General features: G+C 42.0%; 2 protein-coding genes across 5 annotated transcripts in view; both read right to left on the bottom strand.

Moving 5' to 3' along the window:
• LOC116612335 (U11/U12 small nuclear ribonucleoprotein 48 kDa protein) overlaps positions 1-25,389 on the bottom strand; it is a 45,019-nt gene that overhangs the window by 10,245 nt on the left and 9,385 nt on the right. For all 4 annotated transcript variants that reach the window (XR_007314258.1, XM_048734724.1, XM_048734723.1 and 1 more), the window contains exons 7-12: positions 21,210-21,329; positions 20,728-20,843; positions 20,327-20,406; positions 19,969-20,008; positions 19,313-19,410; positions 18,467-18,551 (exon numbers count right to left, since the gene is read on the bottom strand). Coding sequence is in view for 3 of the 4 variants with exons in the window: in XM_048734724.1 (XP_048590681.1) it covers positions 18,467-18,551; positions 19,313-19,410; positions 19,969-20,008; positions 20,327-20,406; positions 20,728-20,843; positions 21,210-21,329 (539 nt within the window). In the remaining variant the exon portion in view is untranslated. The remainder of the gene's footprint in view (positions 1-18,466; positions 18,552-19,312; positions 19,411-19,968; positions 20,009-20,326; positions 20,407-20,727; positions 20,844-21,209; positions 21,330-25,389) is intronic.
• On the bottom strand, positions 7,354-13,829 carry LOC5504639. Its single transcript, XM_032372979.2, has 7 exons — positions 12,297-13,829; positions 11,836-12,054; positions 11,312-11,475; positions 10,030-11,052; positions 9,158-9,829; positions 8,654-8,987; positions 7,354-8,472 (listed from the first exon to the last, which is right to left on the bottom strand). The coding sequence occupies exons 1-7, from the start codon at positions 12,478-12,480 to the stop codon at positions 7,505-7,507; spliced, it is 3,564 nt and encodes a 1,187-aa protein (XP_032228870.1). The 5' UTR covers positions 12,481-13,829; the 3' UTR covers positions 7,354-7,504.

Here is a 25,389-nt window from a genome sequence, read left to right as displayed (position 1 = left end):
AGATGCGAAAATTATTAAAACACCAAACATAGACCGAACGGCAACCACAAACATTCACATTCGCAAAAAAATAATAAGTTATGAAAGTTAGTCAACGCAGCCGTTCTAGGTTGGTAAATACGAAGCATATTGGTATAGAAAAAAGCGGCATTACTGAGAACAAAAACCGAAAGAATTCTCTGATCGTTTATAAAAATACCGTCATCTACAAGCACGAGAGGCGAAACTCTCCGCAACATACATTGATACAAGAACAGCGCCCTTGACACGACACCAGTGACTCTCTTTACACACAAATATACTGACTGCTTATCAAACAATGCACACAGCCTTTGCACGGGGTTTTATGACCTGTTTCTCGACATGCCTGATCAGCTAATAGTACTCGGCCTTATCTTATCACAAGTAGCCGCTCAGTTTGGTGTATATCATATTTTTGTGTCCTTGCTTCCAAGAATCTTTTACTCTACGCTAATATCCTAGCGGTTGTTTTCAATGTGTTCCCTCTTTTTGTGTTATAAGAACGTACAGCCTGAGATATATTTTCATTTGATGCATTTTGAGATGTAAAAAAAAATTGAGTTCATAAATAGCGACTTGAGATATTTTTGTTATTTACCATTTTTGTGTCATCCTGTTTTTAACGATTCATTAACATTTATTGAACGGCCAAGACTAAACTGAAAATTAGGGGCTCTTCTAAAAATCGAGTGTATTGTATCTTTGTGTCATTTTTTATAGATGAATCTAATTTTAGCCCCAAGCTGCTAAAAGAGTGCTAATCGTTTCATCTTCATGGTTTAGACTACGGCTGGGTTGGTCTCAATTTAATCGAGGATGTTCACTTTAAACCGATAGACGAAGCAGTTAGCAGCGTGCGTTTGATTGCACTTATAGTTGATTTCAGCGTGTTGTATTTGATGTGGCAATTGACACGCCCCAAGTGTTCGCCCTGCCCCATGCCCCTGCTGGTGGAATTTCTCTTCTCATATTGCTGTAAGAAATAGCGAAAAAAATAATAATAAAGGGTTGAAGCGGATTATAAAATATGGTATGTAATGTCCTAATAAAGAATTGGCTGAGAGAGCATGGAAAGCGATAGCTTAAAAGCAAAACTGTTTGTTATAACCCAGGGGATAACACTTTTATGTGTGTTTTTTTTGTGCAGGAAATGGACCTCGTCAACCCGACCAACTTGACCGACGCGGAAAACGAGTTTAGAGGCGACCCCCTGGAAGTCATCATCACGAAGGCCGTCTGCATGGGCCTCGTCTCACTCGTCGCTATCCTTGGCAACATACTCGTCATCTCAGCGGTCTTCCACGTGAAACGCATGCGCACAGTCACCAACTATCTCATAGTGAACCTGGCAGTGGCAGAGCTGTTGTACATACTTGTAGCCATGCCGCCATTTTTCGTGGAAATCTTCTCGCTCTATAATTGGTGCATGAGTACCTACACACGGGGTGTCTACTTCTGTAAAATCGTCAACTTCGGCCAGTACTTGTTAGTCCCAGTCTCCGTGCTAACGCTTGCCTGCATCGCCGCTGACCGCTTCTTTGCGATCGTCGTCCCGCTCAAGCGTGTGCTCACCAAGCGCGTGTTTTACTGGCTCGTCCCGGGGATATGGGTCGTGTCTGCAGGCCTGGCTGCGCCGGTCCTGTATGCGTACCGTGTGGTGGAGTGGGGGGGACACTTGATGTGTAGTGAGGAGTGGGGGGAGGGGGGGATAGCACAGCACGCTTCACGCATCTATACATCAATGCTGTTCGTCGTTGCCTACTGCGTTCCCTTTGCTGTCATGGCAACCATGTACACCGTTATCTGTCGGAAGCTCTGGCTACGCAAGGTAGGTAGAAGGCCCCCATATCTGTAGACAAACCCTTTAAAACAGCCTACATATCTGTAGACAAACCCTTTAAAACAGCCTCCATATCTGTAGACAAACCCTTTAAAACAGCCCCCATATCTGTAGACATACCCTTTAAAACAGCCCCCATATCTGTAGACATACCCTTTAAAACAGCCCCCATATCTGTAGACATACACTTTAAAACAGCCCCCATATCTGTAGACATACCCTTTAAAACAGCCCCCATATCTGTAGACATACCCTTTAAAACAACCCCCATATCTGTAGACAAACCCTTTAAAACAACCCCCATATCTGCAGACAAACCCTTTAAAACAGCCTCCATATCTGTAGACAAACCCTTTAAAACAGCCCCCATATCTGTAGACATACCCTTTAAGTGCACCAGTCCCTTAGATTCAACTGAGGGGTTCCAAATAAGAAATTTCAAAATCGCTCAAAATTGGTTTAAAGTTAGCCCCTGGTTCTCTTATCATGGTAAAAAAGTTTGAGTTACATACAATAAATATTTTTCGAGAAAAGTCGAATTTACGATTTTGCCAATAAAATCGCCGATTTTGGGGCATTTTTCACCTTTCTTAAAAAATCGTAAAATTCTCTTTGAATATAGGCGGAATTTAAAAAAACGTTACAGATCCTAAGAAAGGAGTGGATAAGGTATAAACCGAGTGGTTTCTTTACTTTTTCCGGCAAGAAAAATTGTATTTTATTGCTGTCTAAACATGTCAACAAAAAATGTCGACTTAAATATCAGTCTAAATTAGGGGCTTATAAATCCGATGGTACGTGGATTTTCGCAGAAATTTTGCACGTTGAGCAAAGATTGGTGTTATTTCTTTCGATTCAGACAATAAAAAATTGGGGGAATTAAATTCCCGAATTATAATGAAGCCGAACGCAACCCCATGTCGAGCTAAAATAACACGCGATTTTCTTGACAGCCGTTTTTATTAGATACACATACCTGTTTGTACAGGAGACAAATAACGGAAAATAAACTCTACCCTGTAGTATTTATGTATGTTAAGAACCTTGAACATTACGTGTTGGGCTGCCTGTGTTATGTTTATTGTTGTACAGCGGTTTTACCCCATAGAATCTCTAGGGGCAGCCATCTTGCTTAGTTTTCGGTTTAGTTTTACAAGCTGTAGATTTATGTTGATTAAAGCCTCAGTTTAGAGGTATACCTTCTACTACAATTTAATCAACATATTTTCTGAAGTCCCATGGATAAAGTACTGCGTCCTGAACGCCTAGAAACCGATCCAAATAGCAGCACGGCCCAGAAGGAATGGCTCCATTGGAAAAGGACCTTCGAGAATTTCGTACAAGTTCTACCTCAGACGGGCCTGGACAAGTTGACCGTTTTAACTAACTTTGTTTCTCCAACACTCTTCCAACACATCGAAGATTGTACGGAATACGATGCAGCAATTGAGGCGCTACAAGCCCTTTATGTTAGACCACGGAATGAGATCTTCGCTCGCCATCTACTTGCAACGAGACGCCAGCAACCATCGGAAAGCTTAGATGAGTACTTGCAAGCTCTGAAAACACTGAGTAAGGACTGTGATTTTAAGAGTGTAACCGCAGCGCAGTACAGCGAAGAGAGCATACGGGATGCGTTTATTACAGGTCTGCAATCCAACACAATCAGGCAACGATTGTTGGAGAACAAAACACTTGATCTAAAGACCATGTTTGACCAGGCTCGAGCTCTGGAGTCAGCTATGAGGAGTTCAGAATCATATGGAGCACCACAGATACCTATAAATGCAGCACTACCTTGTAACAGCACCTCATTGTCAGCAGAACAGCCTGACGAGTCTACTGTAGCTACAATGAAACCCGATAAAGCTACTTGCTTTTTCTGTGGAAACAAGAAACACCCTCGACCGAAGTGTCCTGCCCTGGAGGCTATTTGCAACAAGTGTCAAAAGAAAGGCCATTTTGCTAAAGTTTGTAAAGGAAAGGCGGTTCCAAAAGAAAGAGTTTCGGCAGCAACTTGGTCCCCGACACTCGCCACATTGACAGCTAACCCACCAAAATCCCTCTCTAAATCATGTGGTGTCGTCAATATCCGAGGATTGCAAGTCAAGGCCCTGTTTGACAGTGGGAGTAGTGAAAGCTATATCCATCCCAGTCTAGTAGAGCAAGCAAGTCTGACAGTCCAGCCCTCATCTAGTACCGTATCCATGGCAACCTCCTCGACAGGCGCCATCAAGGTTAGTGGTACTTGCACAGTTGATCTTACCTACCAAGGACGGAGATATGAAGGCCTCAAGTTTTCTGTACTCCCTGGGCTATGTGCAGACCTCATATTAGGAGTAGATTTTCAGTCAAAGCACGAAAGTGTCATCTTCCAGTACAAGGGCTCCGAACCGCCCCTCTCCGTCTGTAGCTTCAGCACTCTGAATGTAGACCCGCCCGAGCCATTTGCAAACCTGACAGCAGACTGTCATCCTATTGCTACAAAGTCACGCCGCTACAGCCAAGAAGATTCTACGTTCATTGATGAAGAAGTTAAGAGGCTGCTTAATGAAGGAATCATTGAGCCCAGTCGCTCTCCATGGCGAGCACAAGTTGTAGTAACCAAGGATGAGAATCACAAGAAGAGGCTAGTAATTGATTACTCACAGACCATCAACAGGTTTACCCTCCTCGACGCATTCCCATTACAACGAATAACCGACTTGGTTAACCAGATCGCCCAGTACAAAGTCTTCAGCACTATTGATCTACGCAGTGCTTATCATCAGATCCCTCTCAAAGATGAGGATAAACCGTACACAGCATTCGAAGCTAGAGGTAACCTGTATCAGTTTAGCGGACTCCCATTCGGCGTCACCAACGGGGTGGCCTGCTTCCAGAGAGAGATGACTAAGTTTGTGGAAGAGAACAATCTCAAGGCGGTCTTCCCTTATCTCGACAACATCACAATCTGTGGGAAAGACCAAGAAGAGCATGATTCCAACCTTCAGAGTTTCCTTGAAGCTGCTAAGAGCAAGAACATCTGCTATAACAACGACAAGAGCATCTTCTCCACCAGGCGTCTTCCTATCCTTGGATATGTGGTTGAGGAAGGGAATATCAGTCCAGACCCAGAACGTCTACGCCCTTTGCGAGAGCTACCCGTTCCAAGTGACTCAAAGTCTCTGAACAGATGCCTCGGATTGTTTTCCTACTACTCACAATGGATACCCGCATACTCGGATCGAATCAAGCCAATAACCTCCTGCAAGGTTTTTCCATTACCCGAGCCCGCTGTCGCGGCCTTTGAGTGTATCAAGAAGACGGTGGAGGAAGCTTTTGTTAGTGCAATCGATGAAAGCATTCCATTTGAAGTTGAGACGGATGCTTCAGAGGTGGCATTAGCTGCCACTCTCAGCCAAAATGGGAGGCCAGTTGCATTCTTCTCAAGAGCCTTACAGGGCAGCGAGCTCAAGCATGCCTCAGTTGAGAAAGAGGCACAAGCGATTGTAGAAGCTGTCCGACACTGGAGGCACTTCCTAACAGGGAGGCACTTCACTCTTAAAACAGACCAGAAATCAGTATCTTACATGTTTGACCAGTGCCACAAAGGGAAGATCAAGAATGATAAGATCATGCGGTTGAAGATCGAACTCTCCTGCTATAGTTTCGATATCATTTACCGTCCTGGTAAAGAGAACATTCCACCCGACACTCTGTCCAGAGCTACTTGCGCCACGTTGAGTGAAGATCCCCTCTACCAGCTCCACGAGTCACTCTGTCATCCAGGGGTCACCCGACTCAACCACTTCGTACGCACCAAGAACCTCCCTTATTCCCTTGAGGAGATCAAGAGCATGACAAGTAAGTGTCCAGTTTGTTGTGAATGCAAACCACAGTTTCATCAACCTCCCAAAGTTCCTCTCATTAAGGCTACTCAACCTTTCGAGAGGATAAACATTGATTTCAAGGGCCCCTTGCCAAGTAACAATGGCAACAAGTTCTTCCTCAATGTGGTTGATGAATATTCAAGATTCCCTTTTGTCTTCCCTTGTCCTGATGTGTCTACACCAACAGTGATCAAGTGTCTTACCTCCTTGTTTACGATGTTTGGTATGCCAGCCTATGTACATTCGGACAGGGGCTCCTCCTTGATCAGCCAGGAACTGCGAGACTTCCTGAATGAAAAAGGGGTAGCCACAAGCAGGACAACTGCTTACAATCCCGAAGGCAATGGGCAAGTGGAGAGGTATAATGGAGTGGTATGGAAGGCAATTTCAGCATCCCTGAAGTCTAAGAATCTGCCAGTAAAGCGCTGGCAAGAAGTCCTTCCTGATGTTCTACACTCCATTCGTTCTCTGTTGTGCACGGCTACCAACGAGACACCCCATGAGCGATTCTTCGGTTTTCCCAGGCGATCCTCTTCCGGATCTTCCATCCCAACATGGATGAGTGAGCCTGGACCGGTCCTACTCAAGCGTCACGTCCGTGCAAGCAAGACAGATCCGTTAGTTGATGAGGTGGAATTGCTTCAGGCGAATCCTCACTACGCCCATGTGCGCTATCCAGACGGCCGAGAAACAACAGTCTCTACCAAACATCTTGCCCCCAAAGGTGAAGTACCAACAATGTACCCACTCCCTCAAGTTAAGCCTACTGTTCCAGGTGAGCATCACCCTGCTACTGGTAGTTCACCACCTTCCTCGGAGATAGAAGTGGAGATAGGTGTGGGCGAAGAAGTGCCACAGGTCAGTACAGGTCTTGATGGGCAGCCTCCCTTGCGACGTTCGGAGAGGACTCGACGTCCAGTGGACAGACTTAACCTCTAACCGAGGGGTGAATGTAGTATTTATGTTACGTTAAGAACCTTGAACATTGAATGCCCCCGTGCTCAGACTTAACCTCTAACAGAGGGGTGAATGTAGTATTTATGTATGTTAAGAACCTTGAACATTACGTGTTGGGCTGCCTGTGTTATGTTTATTGTTGTACAGCGGTTTTACCCCATAGAATCTCTAGGGGCAGCCATCTTGCTTAGTTTTCGGTTTAGTTTTACAAGCTGTAGATTTATGTTGATTAAAGCCTCAGTTTAGAGGCATACCTTCTACTACATACCCTTGCAGTATAATAATCTCAGATGCTGTATAATAGTCTTGGTTCATCCTTGGAAGTTACTGAAAGTCAATAAAGACATTACAATGAAAAATATTTGCTATATTGTACAGACTTCAGTTCAGAACGCCTGCCGGGATGGCAAACTTTGAGGGATTTGTTTGGGTTTTAAAGTTTCTTTACGTTGCATTGGAGTAAAAGATATTCAAGAACATAAGTTCTTACCTTCTGCCAAGAGGTTTCTGGGGAAAAGGCCTATTTGTAAGATTAATTTCAATGCAAAGGTCAAGTACTTGAACACGAGTCTGGTTTCAGATGACAACAACTGATCAGCGGTCTGCTAGATGAGAATGCGTGACTTTCCACAGGTATCCTAATCTACATAAGAACAGACAGTGTTGGGTCTTAGTCTTTCTTTATTAGAACATCATATTTGATAAAAAGTCGATATCATGTTTTGTTTGGCTATTTTCAAAAACATCTGATGGTTTGGTGAAGAACTTAGGCGTAAGGGTAAAAATTGTATACGTATTTACGTTTATTTGCATATTAGTTGTGTGCGCATGAGCACTGCTTGATTACTGCAGAAATTTTATCAATAATGGGAGCCTTCCTACGGAGCTTGGGGTCAATATCCAAATCGAGGAAGTCTGAAACTTGTCTTAATAAAACCAAGTTTAGGGTGCTCAGTTTGCCTTTTTCGTAAAGTTGGCATAAATTGATAGACTCATATTCGATAGGATGTTGGAGTTGACACTCCTCTAGGATGAGGGCGCGCGCCGAGGCGTAGCTTGCCTGTTCATCTGCGGCTTTGGCGTCTTCATCTCTGCTGTCGCCCTCGGACTGAGTCGAATCAAGTGCCTTTCTTCGCTTGGAGGCCATCCTTGAAAAGTACGACTGGACCTGACTGTCTGACAAGAATTCATCAACTTGAAAGCGACGTTTCCCAGTCAGGTCCTTGGCGTAGCGCATCTCTAGGGCAGCAGTTGCAGGGTCAAGCTTGTGACCGGTATCAATCCCCTTCTGAAATACCTCGTCTAGGAAGGCCTTCTGCTTTTCGCTAAAGCGGGTTGCCTTTCTAGCTGTTTTCAGAGCCCATCCAAGACACAAGTCATTCGACGCCTTTTCTTGCAGGACCGGTTCTAGGGTTGGTTGCAGCTCATCTCCCTGCAAAAGCTTCTCGCGGTAAGCTATTGCCGCCCGATCGAATAGTGTGTACCGTTCTTCAACGATACGACACTTCCCGAACTGGATGTGGTCCTCCAAAGAACTGTGACGGTGGTACGCCTTTATGCAACCCTCAACTGGGCAGCAGAACAGCTTAGGGGATTCTTCCTCTATCTCTTCCTCGGATTCATCGTCGTCATCAGCCTCATCAGATTGACAATCTGTTTGAACGCTCGACAAGCCACTTGCCACAGACAGCTCAACGGGCTTGATGCGGCGTGATTTGATGGCGATGAAACCACCCGGACTGAAAGCACTTTCAAAGCTCACCAACTCTACGGTCGCTGGAACTAAGGAAATATTTATATTTAGAAGAAAAAAAAACAGTATTTCAATTGATACACTTATGCGTTGCGCATATAACTTTTTGATTTACTACTAAATTGTCATGCATCTCTATGTAAACGGAAGTTTATTATTTGCGGGCTTCAATGGTTCTGTTTAGTCAATGTCTACGGAAAAAAATGTTACCTTGTAATCTTTGCCAGGGAACTGTTCTCCCTATACCGATGTCATAGGCCCTCCACATCGTTAGGCCCTTGTCACTAAGACTGAAGTTGTTTAGTTTAGTGATGCCATCAATCTTGGCTTCGCTGCTCAGAGGCCTCAGACTACTCGCATCTACCAATGCGACGCGCACACCCGGGACGCCATTGTGTGAGAGAATCGCATGACGCAGGTCAGCTGCGGTGGTGACATCATGGCCTTCAGCAATATAACGCCGGACGTGGGCCTTAATGGTGGCAGCTTTTCGATCACATGGGCCTTTGCCACCCTGTGGGTCGCTAAAATCTACTCTCTCGACCTTTAAGGAAAATGAAAAAAATTATCATTAATTTGACAAAGCGTTTGCTTGGATATATTTCACATTCTCATTGGTCGACAGCTTTTAGGACAGGATTAAGGCAATATGCAAGACATTTGTTATATGAAAAAGAACTATAAAGGAAATCATGATATCGAATAGACAATTACCTTTATTCCCGTACGTGACTCCATGAATCGACATGCTGTAATCATGGCCGCGTTGTGGTAACATCCGGCGTTATCCTGCCTGTAAAAGGCAGTAGAGACGCCAGGAGTGCTAGCCTTAATCTCACGTAGGGTGTGCTCCATGATGCTGATGACAGTCATGGCGTCTTGGCTACAGTTTTCAACGATATGAACAAATATCTGGTGTTCCGCTATACCTGTGGAGGACCGTCTAATCACAACACTGATATGCCATGAAATCCCTCTCTTACCGAACCAGTCAGCTTGAGTTTCTCGGTACTTTTGAGGGAGATATTTCATGGCCCAGTCCTGGAAGATAAGAACTTCAGATTCGGTGATGCCACTCATTATAGAAAGACGGGGCTTGTCCTGTTGGATAGAGCGCAGTTGGTGAGATTTCCACGCATGGATAGCGGCGATGCACGTTCGGTATGTGAACAGTAGTTCGTCGTGTTGCTCCGCAGGCACCTTGCCTGACGAGGCTTTCAAGGCGGCCTCGATCGCCGTCAGCGTAACATCCAGCTCAGAACACGAGGAGCAGAAGACGTCGTGTTGATGTTCACAGGGTGGGGTGGCGTACATGGGCTCCTTCGGGTCACTAAGTGCGTATGCTGTGCAGTGGTCTGCCACATTACAAGCGTCAGCAACGTGCACCTGAAAAAGAACACATAATTTATATTTTAAGATAGCATTTAGGTGGCAACGCTTGAAAAAAATAATAAAGAGCTCATTATCTTGTAATACCTTTTATTGTTGGATCAACTATTAATTTACTAAATGGATCCTTTTTTCACTCGTTTTTTTTCGTAAATAAATGCTGCGTCGTAAGGTTGTCAAGCGCTATATATACTTACCTTGTAATCTGATTTGAGGTATTGCTTTCCCTGTTTGAGTCCCCCCTCACACGTGGATACCCACGAGTGGTCGCATCCTCCAACTCCCTCTAACTTGCGCACCACCTCAATTAGGTCGTCAAACGATTTGCCATCCTCCGCTGAGATGTAGTCAAGACCTTGGAGAGATTTTCGGACTGTGGCTGAACAAACTTTGAGGATGCGTCTGACTGTTGTCTCGCTCAGAGATCTCTGAGCGTTCTCCTTGCAGTACTGTGTATACTGCATGTGAATCCTGGCGGGAATCATGGATCTTATGACGTTGGGTGTCTCGAGAAGATCACCGTTTGATAGCCGGATATATTTTTGCCCAAATGGCAAGTCCTGGATGATATGGGGACTGGTGATGAAGGATAGCAAAAAATCCAGCCGCTCCTCGTCTATTCGCATCCGTGGCCTTCTGTCTACCGGCACTGGTGCTCCTCTACCAAATCTCAGGAGATGGATCTTGGCGGCCTTGTAGCGGTATTCAGATAGATTTGGAAGATAGTGGCGTAGTTCCTTCAAGGACACCAGATCTACCATGACTGCCAGAGCTTGCCATTTCGTTGCCCAAGTCGTCGCATTCTCGTAAGTCTCGGCTAGCGCTCTGAGGTACAAGGCATCTGCGAAAGAAGAAGAAAGGCCCAAGGCTTTTTCTACTTTTTTAGAGGTCTGTACCTCTTGCCATAAGCCTGCCGGGTCATCTGGTACCATAACCTCCAGTACTGAAACGATAGCATTTGAAGCACGAGAAGCGTGCCTCCGGTGGGCTTTTATCGCCATCGATTCCCATGATTTCTTGACGGGGCCGATGTTCTCCTCTTTTCCGCATGCATGTAGAAAGTCGTTCAGCTTACCGCGCCTGACTGTCAAGGTCGAGAGCTTTACCTCATCGGACGAGGCGGTGCTAGTGGTGTCCGACGGAAAGAAGCTCGCGTCTCCTCCAGCAAGGCTAAGCTCGTTGAACTTTTCCACTATAGACTCATCGCTTGTTTCTTGTATCTAAAAAAAACTTAGGTCAGCAACTTTGCAAGCTTATCAAGATATGGCAGGGGCGGCGGACAGGAAGGGGCAGGGGGGGCGCTCACTTTTCTGAGCAAATGCGTTTCTTTTTACATGAACCTGCCGTTTTTACATGTACCTAAATATTTATCATAATTCAAGCTTTACCCCCCCCCCCCCCTCCCCCCACACACTTTTGGAACACCACTCCGCCGCACCTGTATGGATACGATATAATAATTATTTGCAGATGTTGTACCTCTTCATCTTCTGAGATGTTTGCAGACGATTGATTACATGTGACTTCCTCCAGGAGTTCTGAGCCTTGTTCGGAGCTGCGTATGGGGACAGCGGTAGTTGTGGAGAAGGATCTAGATGGTGGTGCATCTTGTTTAAGGCGATCTCGGCATCTCCTACAAATCGCTAATATAGCAAAACATACATTCTGAGAATATTATATTGTCTGTGATTATGAGTATCTGAACTACCTTACAATATACAGTGTGGACGGCACCCAAGGTAAACACTTTCAAGTAACGAATTTCTGCATATGTTATTTATTATACAAACCATAGGAACATTTCAAATAAATGCATAAAAGTCCCATTATTATATTTTTGGTAGGTTTCATTTTCGTTTATGGAGGGAAAGGAAAGTGAGCGATTTGGCCGCGCGAAAAATGGGGCGAGTAAGGCATGTAATGCTGGTAGATCCCGCGCCGCAATGGGTGCGACCGCAATGTGCGCTGGGTATCTGAACATGATGATAATGGTAGCTACTTACGCGAACCAACTGGGATAAGCTGGTGGACTTTCGCTTGCAGTGCCTTTGACTGGAGAAATGTAATCCCCTTATCACCCAAAGGATTGGCGCTCCTGTGATCGGCCCATGTTGCAGGCACAACGCAATACGTTTTGTTGAGGCGGAACCGTATCCCGTGGAGGTCTCGGTGACGAGGGCAAATCGTCAAGCTGTCATATAAAACTCCATTCTCGAATAGGCCTAGCACGAGTAGTAGAAATAATATTCGGTTAGCATAGCTCCTTTACTCTCGATTATCACAGAGATCTTATTTGCAGCGCTTGTTTTGGTACACAGTTTGCTCAAGTAACTCATCAGAAAGTCGAGAACACATTTATGACGCATACCAAACCCAAAATAGGGCTTGATTACATTTGCGTTTCAAGAGTCACCTAAGCGCGCGCTTGACAAATACTCCGGTCGTTAAATCATGATTCACTTACCAGCTCTAGCAAGAAGAAGTTCAAACTCAGTTTGAAGAGACTTGTCTGATATGTTAAGCAGCTTCTTGTGTCCATGAATATCCTTGTTACAGTCTTTCAGAAGAACGCACTTTGAATTGCTCGAGCAATCGACACTAGGGCCACAAGGACCACCCACGCAAACAGCGTAATCACAGGTAGTCATGATCAAGAAAAATATCAAGCATCATCTGATTTACAATTCTAAGCTTGCCTGATTTTATAATAAGCAGCTTCATGGGATCTCTTTGTGTTGCCCTAAAGCCTTTTGTGGCTAACGTAGGTGTTACTGTAACAGGATGCCGCTTTGAGGGAGTGTGACAATTCTTCCAGCTTATGTCAACCAAGCGTGATTGATTGTGGTAATTGTTTTTTATTCCTGGATTGGTGTTTCCTATCTAGAATTACGCTTTCACAACATAGGCGAGCCAGCTGAGAAGAGATATCTCCTACTTTCGGGCGACGCCCTGCTGTGAGTGACATGATAATGTCAAGTATTGTATACGCATATACATATCCCCTATAAATCTTTAAAGTAATTTTGGCATCATTAATATGTATTATTATAGAATGAACAATCTAGAATAAAAACTGCAAGCCGACCAGTTGAACTAATCTTTATATCGGATTTCCTGTGGAAATTCACGAATTCTAATCTGGCAGACCGCTGATCAGTTGTTGTCATTTGAAACCTCGTGTTCAAGTACTTGACCTTTGCATTAAAATTAATCTTACAAATCGGCCTTTTCCCCAGAAACCTCTTGGCAGAAGGTAAGAACTGACGTGCTTGAATATCTTTTACTTCGATGGAGCGTAAAGAAACTTTAAAACCCAAACAAATCCCTCAAAGTTTGCCATCCCGGCAGGCGTTCTGAACTGAAGTCTGTACAATATAGCAAATATTTTTCATTGTAATGTCTTTATTGACTTTCAGTAACTTCCAAGGATGAACCAAGACTATTATACAGCATCTGAGATTATTATACTGCAAGGGTAGAGTTTATTTTCCGTTATTTGTCTCCTGTACAAACAGGTATGTGTACCTAATAAAGACGGCTGTCAAGAAAATTGCGTGTTATTTGAGCTCGACATGGGGTTGCGTTCGGCTTCATTATAATTCGGGAATTTGATTCCCCCAATTTTTTATTTGCTGAATCGAAAGAAATAACATCAATCTTTGCTCAACGTGCAAAATTTCTGCGAAAATCCACGTACCATCGGATATATAAGCCCCTAATTTAGACTAAAATTTAAGTCGACCTTTTTTGTTGACATGTTTAGACAGCAATAAAAAATATTTTTTCTTGCCGGAAAAAGTAAAGAAACCACTCGATTTATACCTTAGCCACTCCTTTCTAAGTATCTGAATCGCTTTTTTAAATTCCGCCTATATTTAAAGAGAATTTTACGATTTTTTAGGAAAGGTGAAAAATGCCCCCAAATCGGCGATTTTATAGGCAAAAACGAAAATTCGGTTTTTCTCGAAAAATATTTATTGTATGTAACTCAAACTTTTTTACCATGATAAGAGAACCAGGGGCTAACTTTAAACCAATTTTGAGCGATTTTGAAATTTCTTATTTGGAACCCCTCAGTTGAATCTAAGGGACTGGTGCACTTAAAACAACCTACAGTCCGCTCCAGTAGCTTAGTGGTCGCTTGTTAAAAGTGTAAGGCTTGTTGCACTTTGGCAGCAGCACAACATTTAACCAACATTGTCGCGTCAACGATGTGGGGCAATATTTTACAGTGTTACATGCAAATGACAGCATTTTGTTTCTACTAATACACGCTCTGTCTAATCTAATTCATTACTCCTTCCAAATGCAGGTCCCAGGCTCCCAATCGGCTAAAAAAAGTAGCAAGGCCGTGGAATCGCGTAAAAAGGTGGTCAAAATGCTGATCACAGTCTTCGTCGTGTTCGTAGCGTGCTGGTTACCCGTCCAAGTCCTCGCACTCATGTGGGACTACGGAGGGTACGACATTCCCGCGCCCGCAACCTTCGCCTGTAAGTTCCTCATGCGTGCGCATGCGTGTACGAGCCCGTGCATCTACGCGGCTTTCAGTGAAAACTTCCGCAATGCGTTCCACGTTGCGCTGCTAAAATGCGTCGGTAAAGACAAGTCATCATACATCAACTTGGGGTCGAACATTGCCATGTCGACAAGGAAATCGCAAGCTACGTCACGCAAGAGCCTCGGGTTTCAGGGTGGGCAGGGGAAACGTTTAGCCCACAAACCCAGTGACGACAGTGTGCTCTCCTCCGGCGATGACAGATCGATGGTTGAGAAGTAGATACGTGTCTTGCAATACTGTACCCATGGCTACTCTAGCTGGCTAGGACAGATCGATCGTTGAGAAGTAGATACGTGTCTTGCGATACTGTACCCATGGCTACTCTAGCTGGCTAGGACAGATCGATCGTTGAGAAGTAGATACGTGTCTTGCGATACTGTACCCATGGCTACTCTAGCTGGCTAGGACAGATCGATCGTTGGGAAGTAGATACGTGTCTTGCGATGCTGTACCCATGGCTACATTAGTTGGCGAATACAGATCCATCGTTGAGAAGTAGATACGTGTCTTGCGATGGTGTACCCATGGCTACATTAGTTGGCGAATACAGATCGATGGTTGAGAAGTAGATACGTGTCTTGCGATGCTGTATCCATGGCTACATTAGTTGGCGAATACAGATCGATGGTTGAGAAGTAGATACGTGTCTTGCGATGCTGTACCCATGGCTACATTAGTTGGCGAATACAGATCGATCGTTGAGAAGTAGATACGTGTCTTGCGATGCTGTATCCATGGCTACATTAGCTGGCGAATACAGATCGATCGTTGAGAAGTAGATACGTGTCTTGCGATGCACTACCCATGGCTACATTAGCTGGCGAATACAGATCGATCGTTGAGAAGTAGATACGTGTCTTGCGATGCTGTATCCATGGCTACATTAGCTGGCGAGGACGGATCGATGGTTGGGAAGTAGATACGTTTACATGTCTTGTGATGCTGTACCTAAGGCTACTCTAGCTGTGGGAATCAGGCAACAAAAAGAGACTCGTTCAGTGGTTCAGATCCAAATGCGGGTATCAAAAAGGTCTATGGCTTCAGCCCCAGCCATAGCTCCATCGTTGACTAAGATCATCAACCAAAGTATAAAAACTGGACGGTTCCCTGCGCGCAGGAAAGAGGCGAAAGTCTGTCCAATATATAAAGCTGGAGACCGCCTGAGTGTTGATAACTACCGGCCCATCAGTATTTTACCTGCCCTGTCCAACGTTATTGAAAGACACATACACGTTTGCTTATATGAACACCTAAAGAGCCACAAGCTATTAAATAGTAACCAGTCAGGTTTCCGTCCCTATCACTCGTGCGATACTGCCCTAGTAAAGTTGATTGACTATCTCATTGGAAATATGGATCAGGGACTAATATTTGGCTTGAACCTCATAGACTACCGAAAGGCGTTTGATTTAGTAGACCATGACACGCTTATTAAGAAGCTCTCCATATATGGCGTCTCTGGAAAGTCACTAAATTGGTTCAAGTTTTATCTAGAAGACCGAAAACAGAAAGTCACAATAAGTGGTCAGCTATCATATTCGCAGCCCATTACTGCAGGCGTTCCCCAGGGCTCGATTTTAGGTCCCTTAATGTTTATCCTGTTTATTAATGACTTACCACTTGAAGTCTCCAACAGGGCACTCGAGATATATGCAGATGATACAACACAAGTCGCAAGTGGAAGTAGCGTTAGTGAGGTTGAGTCTATTCTTACTGAAGAGCTAAAAAAGGTGAACGGATGGGCGAATGAAAACAAAATGGTTTTGAACCAAAGCAAAACCAAATCAATGCTTATCTGTAGCAGGCCAAAGTTGCGCAAATTGGCAGGAAAGGATTTGACAGTCAGCACAGAAAATGGCCAGCTTGAATGTGTCAATGAAGTTAAACTGCTTGGCATAAGATTAGACAACTCCTTAACCTGGGACAACGACCTCAAGTACATTCACAATGAGATCCCCAAGCGACTAGGCTTGTTAAAAAGGACAAAGAAATTCCTGTCACCTAAAGCAAGAACCCTGTTCTACCATTCGCTCATACAGCCAATATTAGACTATGGTGCTATCGTCTGGGGCTCGACCAAAAAGCAACACATCGACGATATGGTCAAGTTCCAGAAACGATGTGCGCGGGTTATCCTCGATAAGAAATGGGATGCACCTTCAAAACCACTTTTTGAAGAACTAAATATTGTCCCCTTCGACAAAAGAATAATCTACCTACAACTTGTTTTGCTCTTTAAGGCAATGAACAATATGACCCCATGCTATATCAGAGATATGTTCGTTAAGTGTAGTGATGTACATAACAAGAACACTAAAAATGCAGCAAACCATAACTTAGTACTTCCAAAGGCTCGGACTACATTAGCAAAAAACAGCTTTAAGTTTGTAGCAGCTAAAAGGTGAAATGAATTGCCACTAGAAATCAAAGAAGCCAAGTCAATCACCGCCTTCTCCGCAAAACTAAGAGAATACATCACAACACTGTAAATAAGTTTATAAATCAGCAAAGGATTGTTATTGTAAATAGTTTCGTCAAAGATTTTGCTGTAAACAGATTTGTAAATAGCTTTTATTTATTTTGTTTCTGTTGTGGGCCATGCGTACATTATCATTGTGATATTAAGTGAATCCCTCATTAAAAAAGGCATCTATCTATCTATCTATGTCGCAAGTAAAGGAGGATCAAGTAACGGAGGAGCAAACACAAACTCTACGCGCGCGCGCTACGGTGGCCACCAAGACAAAGTAAACCATGCGACACGCGCTTTCGTGGCCATCAATACTAAGTGTTAAGTCCTTTTTACACTAGCAACTTTTGTCGCGTGACACGAGGTGCGATTTTAGCAGCGATTTTTGTCGCGCCCAAATCTTGCGTGCAAACAGGCTGCAAATTAGCGGCGATTTGGATGGCGATTTTTCTGCAACTCCATGCAATTTAAGGGCCTTCGTGTATCATGGCGAATGAATACGATGCTGCTGTTGTATGGAGTGACATTATTCCCGATTTAGTTTGAGAGTGACAAAGTCCAGGGTGCATATAAATTTGGAACAGGGCTATTGTAGTCGTAATACGAAGGGAATGTTGAAAAATATGGGAAAGCAATAAAAAAAACATGATATAAAATTTTACCACTGAGTTATAAAGGTTTGGCCATCATATTGCGCGTTGTCTAGAAATTGCCTAATTTAATGATTGCGACCTCGTCATGCAGTTGGCATTTGCTCTCTCTTTGCATTTATTAATACTAATATACAATCAAAACCGGACAGTATCGCAGCTTTATAGACCATGACAGAACCACTGCCAAGTGTTTGGAGAGGCCGAGACCAACCGTCGATTCGATATGGACTACTACAACTGTTGGTCACTACATGCTACCGTATGTCTATTTTTTGTCTATTTTTTTAGTTACAGCCAGTTACGACCAATTGGGACTAAATTATTTCACAAAATTGTTGGTAGAATTTCAGAAAATGTCTTTAATTAGAAGTTCTGCATTTGTGAATAATTAAATGCATTGTGTGGAAATACGAACTGTATTTCACTAAATGGTCATTGCGAACAAAATCTTCACGAACATTAGCGAAACTCCCAGAAGCAACTGTTAAAGAAGAAAGGTGCACTGTCTGAATATAACTATTGAAACTCATCCTTGCAGAAAAGTGGCAACAAATCGCTATTACAGTGTTGTTAATTTCCCGGAGTGAGCCGTCGGTCCGGAAAATTTTTTGTAACGACCGCGGTCGTTACAGGAGGATCCGGACCGCTCAACAGCCAATCAGGGTGCGCCATCCCATCGGAAGTGGTTGTTGCCGTATAATAAAAAGTGTTATAGTGCGACGCGCGCTACCGTGGCCACCAATACAAAGTGTTAAGTGCGACGCGCGCTACCGTGGCAACCAATACGAAGTTAACCATGCGACGCACGTTACCGTGGCCACCAAGAGAAACATTCAGAAAGTTGTTTCACTGTTTTGATTGACACGAATTTGATAACTAGGAGAATTCAATCGTTATTCTTATTGGTTAACTAAGTCTGCCAATGAAAGAGCGCGTACTATAGGGTACTTCACCTTGGTTGCTAGCTGCATCCGGGTCATCAGAAGCTACTAGTCCACTGAGATCATCACGAGCATTGCGCTTGCGCGTCTTTGCCGTCTATACAGAGAAAACAATCCATAGTCAGTGTTGAGTGACCGCTGAGAAGAATATGCGCAAGCGGGTGCACAGAACAAAAATCATGATAAACGTAGTGTTTAACCGCTCGAGTGAATCCACGAAACGCTGATTCAAGCCGCTGTATTTAAGCGACGCGCTACCGTGGCCACAAATACAACAATGTAAGAAATTTGCCGATTAGCATGCAGAAACTTCGTAACTAGGAGAGTCCGTCGTGTTCTGATGTCCATAAGTACTACTTTGCCATGTTTGCTGGCTAGTGAAGTTTATGACATTCAAATAGCAAATTTCTTGCATTCTTATTGGTTTAAATTGGTTTACATCTCAAACTTGCAAGGTGGCCACGGTAGCGTACGTCGTATCAGATAGCACATTTCTTGCATTCTTATTGGTTTAAATTGGTTTACATCTCAAACTGGCAAGGTAGTCACGGTAGCGTACGTCGGATCAGATAGCAAATTTCCTGCATTCTTATTGATTTAAATTGGTTTACATCTCATACTGACAAGGTGGCCACGGTAGCGCGCGCCGCACTGCTTTATATGAAAAAAATGATTGAAGTTTTCTTTCCAAATAGGGAAGTTAAACTTAACACAATGCCGTTATTTTAACTTTGTTTTACAAAAATTTTACGTTTGATTTAGGGTTGATTTAACAGCGTTGTACTATAAATAGTCTTGCGTTTTTCAGCGCTGTCGCCGAAATATCATATTATATAATATAGGCCAATCAGCGCTCACCTGGATGACGTAATCATACATTGCTAATCGCTGACTGACAGTGAGGTCAAAGTCCACGCGTGACATGGGAAGTGGAGCCTTCTCTATATTTAGTTCTTCTGTGAAAACATCAAAGAATGATACGATGAACACTAAACTGATGACGACCACCATGATGTAGATAATGACAATAACATTGATGTCGATGACTATAACAGTAATAACCATGATGATAACGATTACAATTGTGATGCAAATGTAGACGATGTCACTGATACCAATTACCATGATGCCTCTGTTGATGATAACGATGACAATTATGATGCAAATGTTGATGTCATTGATGCCGATTACCATGATGCCTCTGTTGGTAAAGATGATGGTGAATGTGATGCTGTTTTGCTAATGATGACAATGACTTTGTTTATGATAATGCAAAAAAAGAAAAAAGAGTGATGTGATGATAATGGTGGTGATGATGGTGGTGGTGATAACGATGATAATGATGGTGATGACAATGATAATGGCAATGATGGTGGTGATAATGATGATGATGGTGATAATGATGATGATGGTGGTGATGATGATGACGATGATTATTAATTACAACTGTGGTGTTAGGGATCACGACAATCTTTGTGATGAAAAGTACATAAACATTTCTTTTATATAATCACCTGTATCTTCTGGAACATTTTCAGCAGAGATTCTTTGCCCCTGGAACCAAAAAAATTGGAAATGTTTACTGTAGTTGTCAATATTCTCGCCGACGATTTCCAACAGCTAAATAATCATCTGGCTTCAAACAGCTAAATAATCATCTGGCTTTCGTCATTCAAAATCTTTTAAGCGGATACATCAGCCACACTAAACTGGCTTCCAATCACGCCACCGTGACTGTAGGCTCTAGGTCGAAACATCATAATTGTCTTCAGGGATTGCTGATTTTTGTTTCTGTCCAGGAGTTTGTTTGGTGCGCTTCCCAATGGTAAAATGTTGTATTGGTACACATTCTAGAACCACTTTTTTTTTTACCTCTGTTATCGCATGTTTATTACATGTGATGGAGATGGCGAGGAATTTCCAGAGATCCAGCAAAAAGTCATCCGTAGATTCTACAGGAGATACAAGGGTCTAAAACATATATTTTAATGTCTTAAACTACCACTACCACCACCATCATCATAACCATCACCATCATCATCATCATCATCACCACCGCATCACCATCATCATCACCATCACCACCGCCACCATCACCATTACCATCACCACTACCACCACCATAACCATTATCATCACCGTCTCCATCACCACCAGCATCACCATCATATTTGCCATCACCATCACCATCACCATCACCATCACTATCATCATCACCACTACCACCATAACCATTATCATCACCATCATGTAACCGGTCAAGAGTTTGTTACCTTCGCCCATCAGGTCCAGCAGTTGGTCTCTCATACCGCCAGGGCTGGCGACTCTTGGCTCCTTCAGGCACGACAAGATGAAATTCACGAGAGAGGTGTTTCCATCCGGTACCGAGCTGTGGAGAAATCCGATCATTCATTTATCTATTGTCTGTCTGACCTGACGCAGGGCGTAACCTTACAATATAGCTGGTGATCCCATGTGCTAATGCAAGCCACCAGTTCATTAATAATTATTCTAATCTTTGTCTTGTAAACCAAGAGACCTCCATTTAAAAGTGTTTTTTTATTGTGGCATTTGGGCATTTAAAGGAAGGATAAAGTCAGGGCTTAATAATCAGATCTTTTGACGACAAATAAAAATAAATAAGAAATACAACCGAATTACCATAATTAACAACAAAGCTAAAAAAATCAAGAAAGAATACTGTGTAGACGTGGTCTTAGTCAGACGTTTACTTGCAGACTGTTTACACGAGCACCTCAAATACTGTGTCCTGGGCAGGTTCTCGTGTATCCATGACTTGATGGCGTTCTCGTCTAGTACCCGGATGTCGAGATGGTGGTAACCAGGAGGGACCTCCACCCATCGGCTTATGGCCCTGAAATAAAATTGACTACTCAGCCAAGCACCTACCCTCTAGCCGATTCAATTAAAAGAAATTTCATAACCTCTTACCATGTATATCTTTCATAACCTTTTGCCATGTATATCTTCATGTATGTTTAATATTCGTTTTTGTAAGTTTCGTTCTTATCTAAGTTTCGTTTCGTATTAAAGTATTTAGTATTGTATTGTAATTTCATCTTGTGGTACAATAAAATGTTTTGTATTGTATTGTATTGTTTTACAAAACAAATAGAACAATGTTTATCATACGCCAAACAAAAACAGACGTAATTTGTAATAAAAACGTCGAGGTAACGTCTTTTAAAAGTCCATTGCAATGCATTTTATTGTTGTGTTGCAAGTTGCAAGTAAGGTAGAATTGGTTTCTTCTTTTCGCAGCTTTGCGAGACAAACTTCCCCGTGAATCTCGTTCTCCTTCATTTTTTATTTGTCGTTGTTGCATTGCAAGTTGAAGGAAGATTTGCTTCGCTTGACATGGCTTTCAGAGATTTGGTGAAATTGTCGCATTCTTATGATTGAATAAATAAGGATTAACATTTCTGATATCGCAAAAAATATTATTCGTCGCGAGGTAGGAAAATGATAGAAAAAAAATAATAATACGGTGATCTCAGCGTGAGTGACGGGTAGAAAAAACGCGCACGAATTCGTCAAATTTCTTGCTTCCTGTATGATATCAGACAGTATACTGCATTTAACAGTCCATTTTTGTTCAGTTTCAAAATAACTGTCAAAAAAGACTATTAAATTGTCTAAAATGTTCAAATGTTTTGATAACAATTATAGGTTATTCAAGTTCTACAATAAGATCCGCACCATTCAAAGTAAGCTAGGGAGATTAAAATACCCCGTTGCTATGGAAATCCATAATCACTTTAACAGGACATTGTCATTTTTGGAAACTCGACAAACATGGCAGACTTTAGGAAGACTCTAGTCGTGTTAATGGCACTTGTTCTAATTTTGATCATAGGGATATTTTCATTCGCGGCGCTTGAAGACACGGCTTATATTGCCTCGTATGGCCTATGCCTTCAGATAATGACTACCGTTGGTAAGTAGTTAAGAGTAAGTAGCCGGTTAACAGTGATCTCTCGACTGGCTAAATAGGTAATGTGTCAAAAAGGTAGTTCTTCGTGCAAGGGGTGACAAATAAAAGTTTTGACTTGATAAGGATACTACTTATAATAATTTGTTCTCTTTTATATCTATGGATCTCTTTTATATCTATGGATCTCTTTTATATCTACGGATCTCTTTTAGATTTATAGAACACCTGCACTGGCTCGATATCTTTGTAATTTAAATATTCGTTGAGAGATTTAAGCTGAAAATGTCAACTCTGAGAAGTAAACAAAATTTGTTAAGCGAACATCACATCATAGTATTCCAAATCTTTATACGAACATTTTAAAGGAAATTCATATGTAATTTCGTTCAACACGCCATAACACTAAAGCATGTTTTCACCTGCACACCTCGTTTTTAATAGGAGGTGAATTCATCGAGTTGTTGGGAATTTAATGAAGATTGTTCAGTGATAAACTGACTTTAAAATCGCTCAAGACGTAATAGATAAATATTTTTTTTAAAATTAATTCACGGAAGCAGGTTTTTTTAAATATACAGAATATACGATGCTAAGAACATGCCGAGGCCCAGATAGCGGCAAAATATTGCTTTATTATTAATCGGATGTGTTCTGAAATGTAGTTTCAAATTGTGTAACAACCTTGAATAATTATTGCTATTAATCATTTGTGTAATTCTCTTCCTAATAATTCATTGGGTACTATATTTCATAAGCATAAAATTTAAGAATATCGCTAAGAATATTTTCAGCCTTAAAATACTCCAAAATATGTATAAGGGTTAGCTTTCTTGTGCTATATAAGGGTTAGCTTTCTTGTGCTATATAAGGGTTAGCTTTCTTTTGTGCTATATATAAGGGCTAGCTTTCTTGCGCTATATATAAGGGTTAGCTTTTTTGTGCTATATATAAGGGTTAGCTTTCTTGAGCTATATATGAGGGTTAGCTTTCTTGTGCTATATATCAGGGTTAGCTTTCTTGCGCTATACATAAGGGTTAGCTTTCTTGCGCTATACATAAGGGTTAGCTTTCTTGTGCTATACATAAGGGTTAGCTTTCTTGTGCTATACATAAGGGTTAGCTTTCTTGTGCTATACATAAGGGTTAGCTTTCTTGTGCTATATATAAGGGTTAGCTTTCTTGTGCTATATATAAGGGCTAGCTTTCTTGCGCTATATATAAGGGTTAGCTTTTTTGTGCTATATATAAGGGTTAGCTTTCTTGAGCTATATATGAGGGTTAGCTTTCTTGTGCTATATATAAGGGTTAGCTTTCTTGCGCTATACATAAGGGCTAGCTTTCTTGTGCTATACATAAGGGTTAGCTTTCTTGTGCTATACATAAGGGTTAGCTTTCTTGTGCTATATATAAGGGCTAGCTTTCTTGCGCTATATATAAGGGTTAGCTTTCTTGCGCTATATATAAGGGTTAGCTTTCTTGTGCTATATATAAGGGTTAGCTTTCTTGTGCTATACATAAGGGTTAGCTTTCTTGTGCTATATATAAGGGCTAGCTTTCTTGCGCTATATATAAGGGTTAGCTTTCTTGCGCTATATATAAGGGTTAGCTTTCTTGTGCTATATATAAGGGTTAGCTTTCTTGTGCTATACATAAGGGTTAGCTTTCTTGTGCTATATATAAGGGTTAGCTTTCTTGTGCTATATATAAGGGTTAGCTTTCTTGTGCTATATATAAGGGTTAGCTTTCTTGTGCTATATATAAGGGTTAGCTTTCTTGTGCTATATATAAGGGTTAGCTTTCTTGTGCTATATATAAGGGTTAGCTTTCTTGTGCTATATATAAGGGTTAGCTTTCTTGTGCTATATATAAGGGTTAGCTTTCTTGTGCTATACATAAGGGTTAGCTTTCTTGTGCTATATATAAGGGTTAGCTTTCTTGTGCTATATATAAGGGTTAGCTTTCTTGTGCTATATATAAGGGTTAGCTTTCTTGTGCTATATATATAAGGGTTAGCTTTCTTGTGCTATATTGTCGGAGATTGAGCAATCGTGATTATGTAAATTATTCCTGAGATCTAATTATCTAAACTATTTTTAATTAAGAGATTAGTTGATCACAATAGATACTTGTTGCAGCTGTGTAAATAGACGCCTAGCCTTTTCCTGATAAAACGGTATGAAACACGCTGGTACGACAGAACGATAGAACGAGAAGACAGTGAACAGAGACAGCGAGCAGATCCAAAAATCAACTGTAACTACTACAAAATCATTATCCATCTTCAAATAAATGTTCTTTTAAATTCACAACAATATATGAGGGCTAGCTTTCTTGTGCTATATATCAGGGTTAGCTTTCTTGTGCTATACATAAGGGTTAGCTTTCTTGTGCTATACATAAGGGTTAGCTTTCTTGTGCTATATATGAGGGTTAGCTTTCTTGTGCTATATATGAGGGTTAGCTTTCTTGTGCTATATATGAGGGCTAGCTTTCTTGTGCTATATATAAGGGTTAGCTTTCTTGTGCTATACATAAGGGTTAGCTTTCTTGTGCTATACATAAGGGTTAGCTTTCTTGTGCTATATATGAGGGTTAGCTTTCTTGTGCTATATATGAGGGTTAGCTTTCTTGTGCTATATCTAAGGGTTAGCTTTCTTGTGCTATATATGAGGGTTAGCTTTCTTGTGCTATACATAAGGGCTAGCTTTCTTGTGCTATATATAAGGGCTAGCTTTCTTGTGCTTTATATGAGGGTTAGCTTTCTTGTGCTATATATGAGGGCTAGCTTTCTTGTGCTATATATGAGGGTTAGCTTTCTTGTGCTATACATAAGGGTTAGCTTTCTTGTGCTATACATAAGGGTTAGCTTTCTTGTGCTATATATGAGGGTTAGCTTTCTTGTGCTATATATGAGGGTTAGCTTTCTTGTGCTATATATGAGGGCTAGCTTTCTTGTGCTATATATGAGGGTTAGCTTTCT

This window comes from Nematostella vectensis, chromosome 11, assembly GCF_932526225.1.
Source record: "Nematostella vectensis chromosome 11, jaNemVect1.1, whole genome shotgun sequence".
Taxonomy (NCBI): Eukaryota; Metazoa; Cnidaria; class Anthozoa; order Actiniaria; family Edwardsiidae; genus Nematostella; species Nematostella vectensis.
Note: the sequence above shows the minus strand (reverse complement) of the source record. Positions and strands in the feature narration are given on the sequence as shown.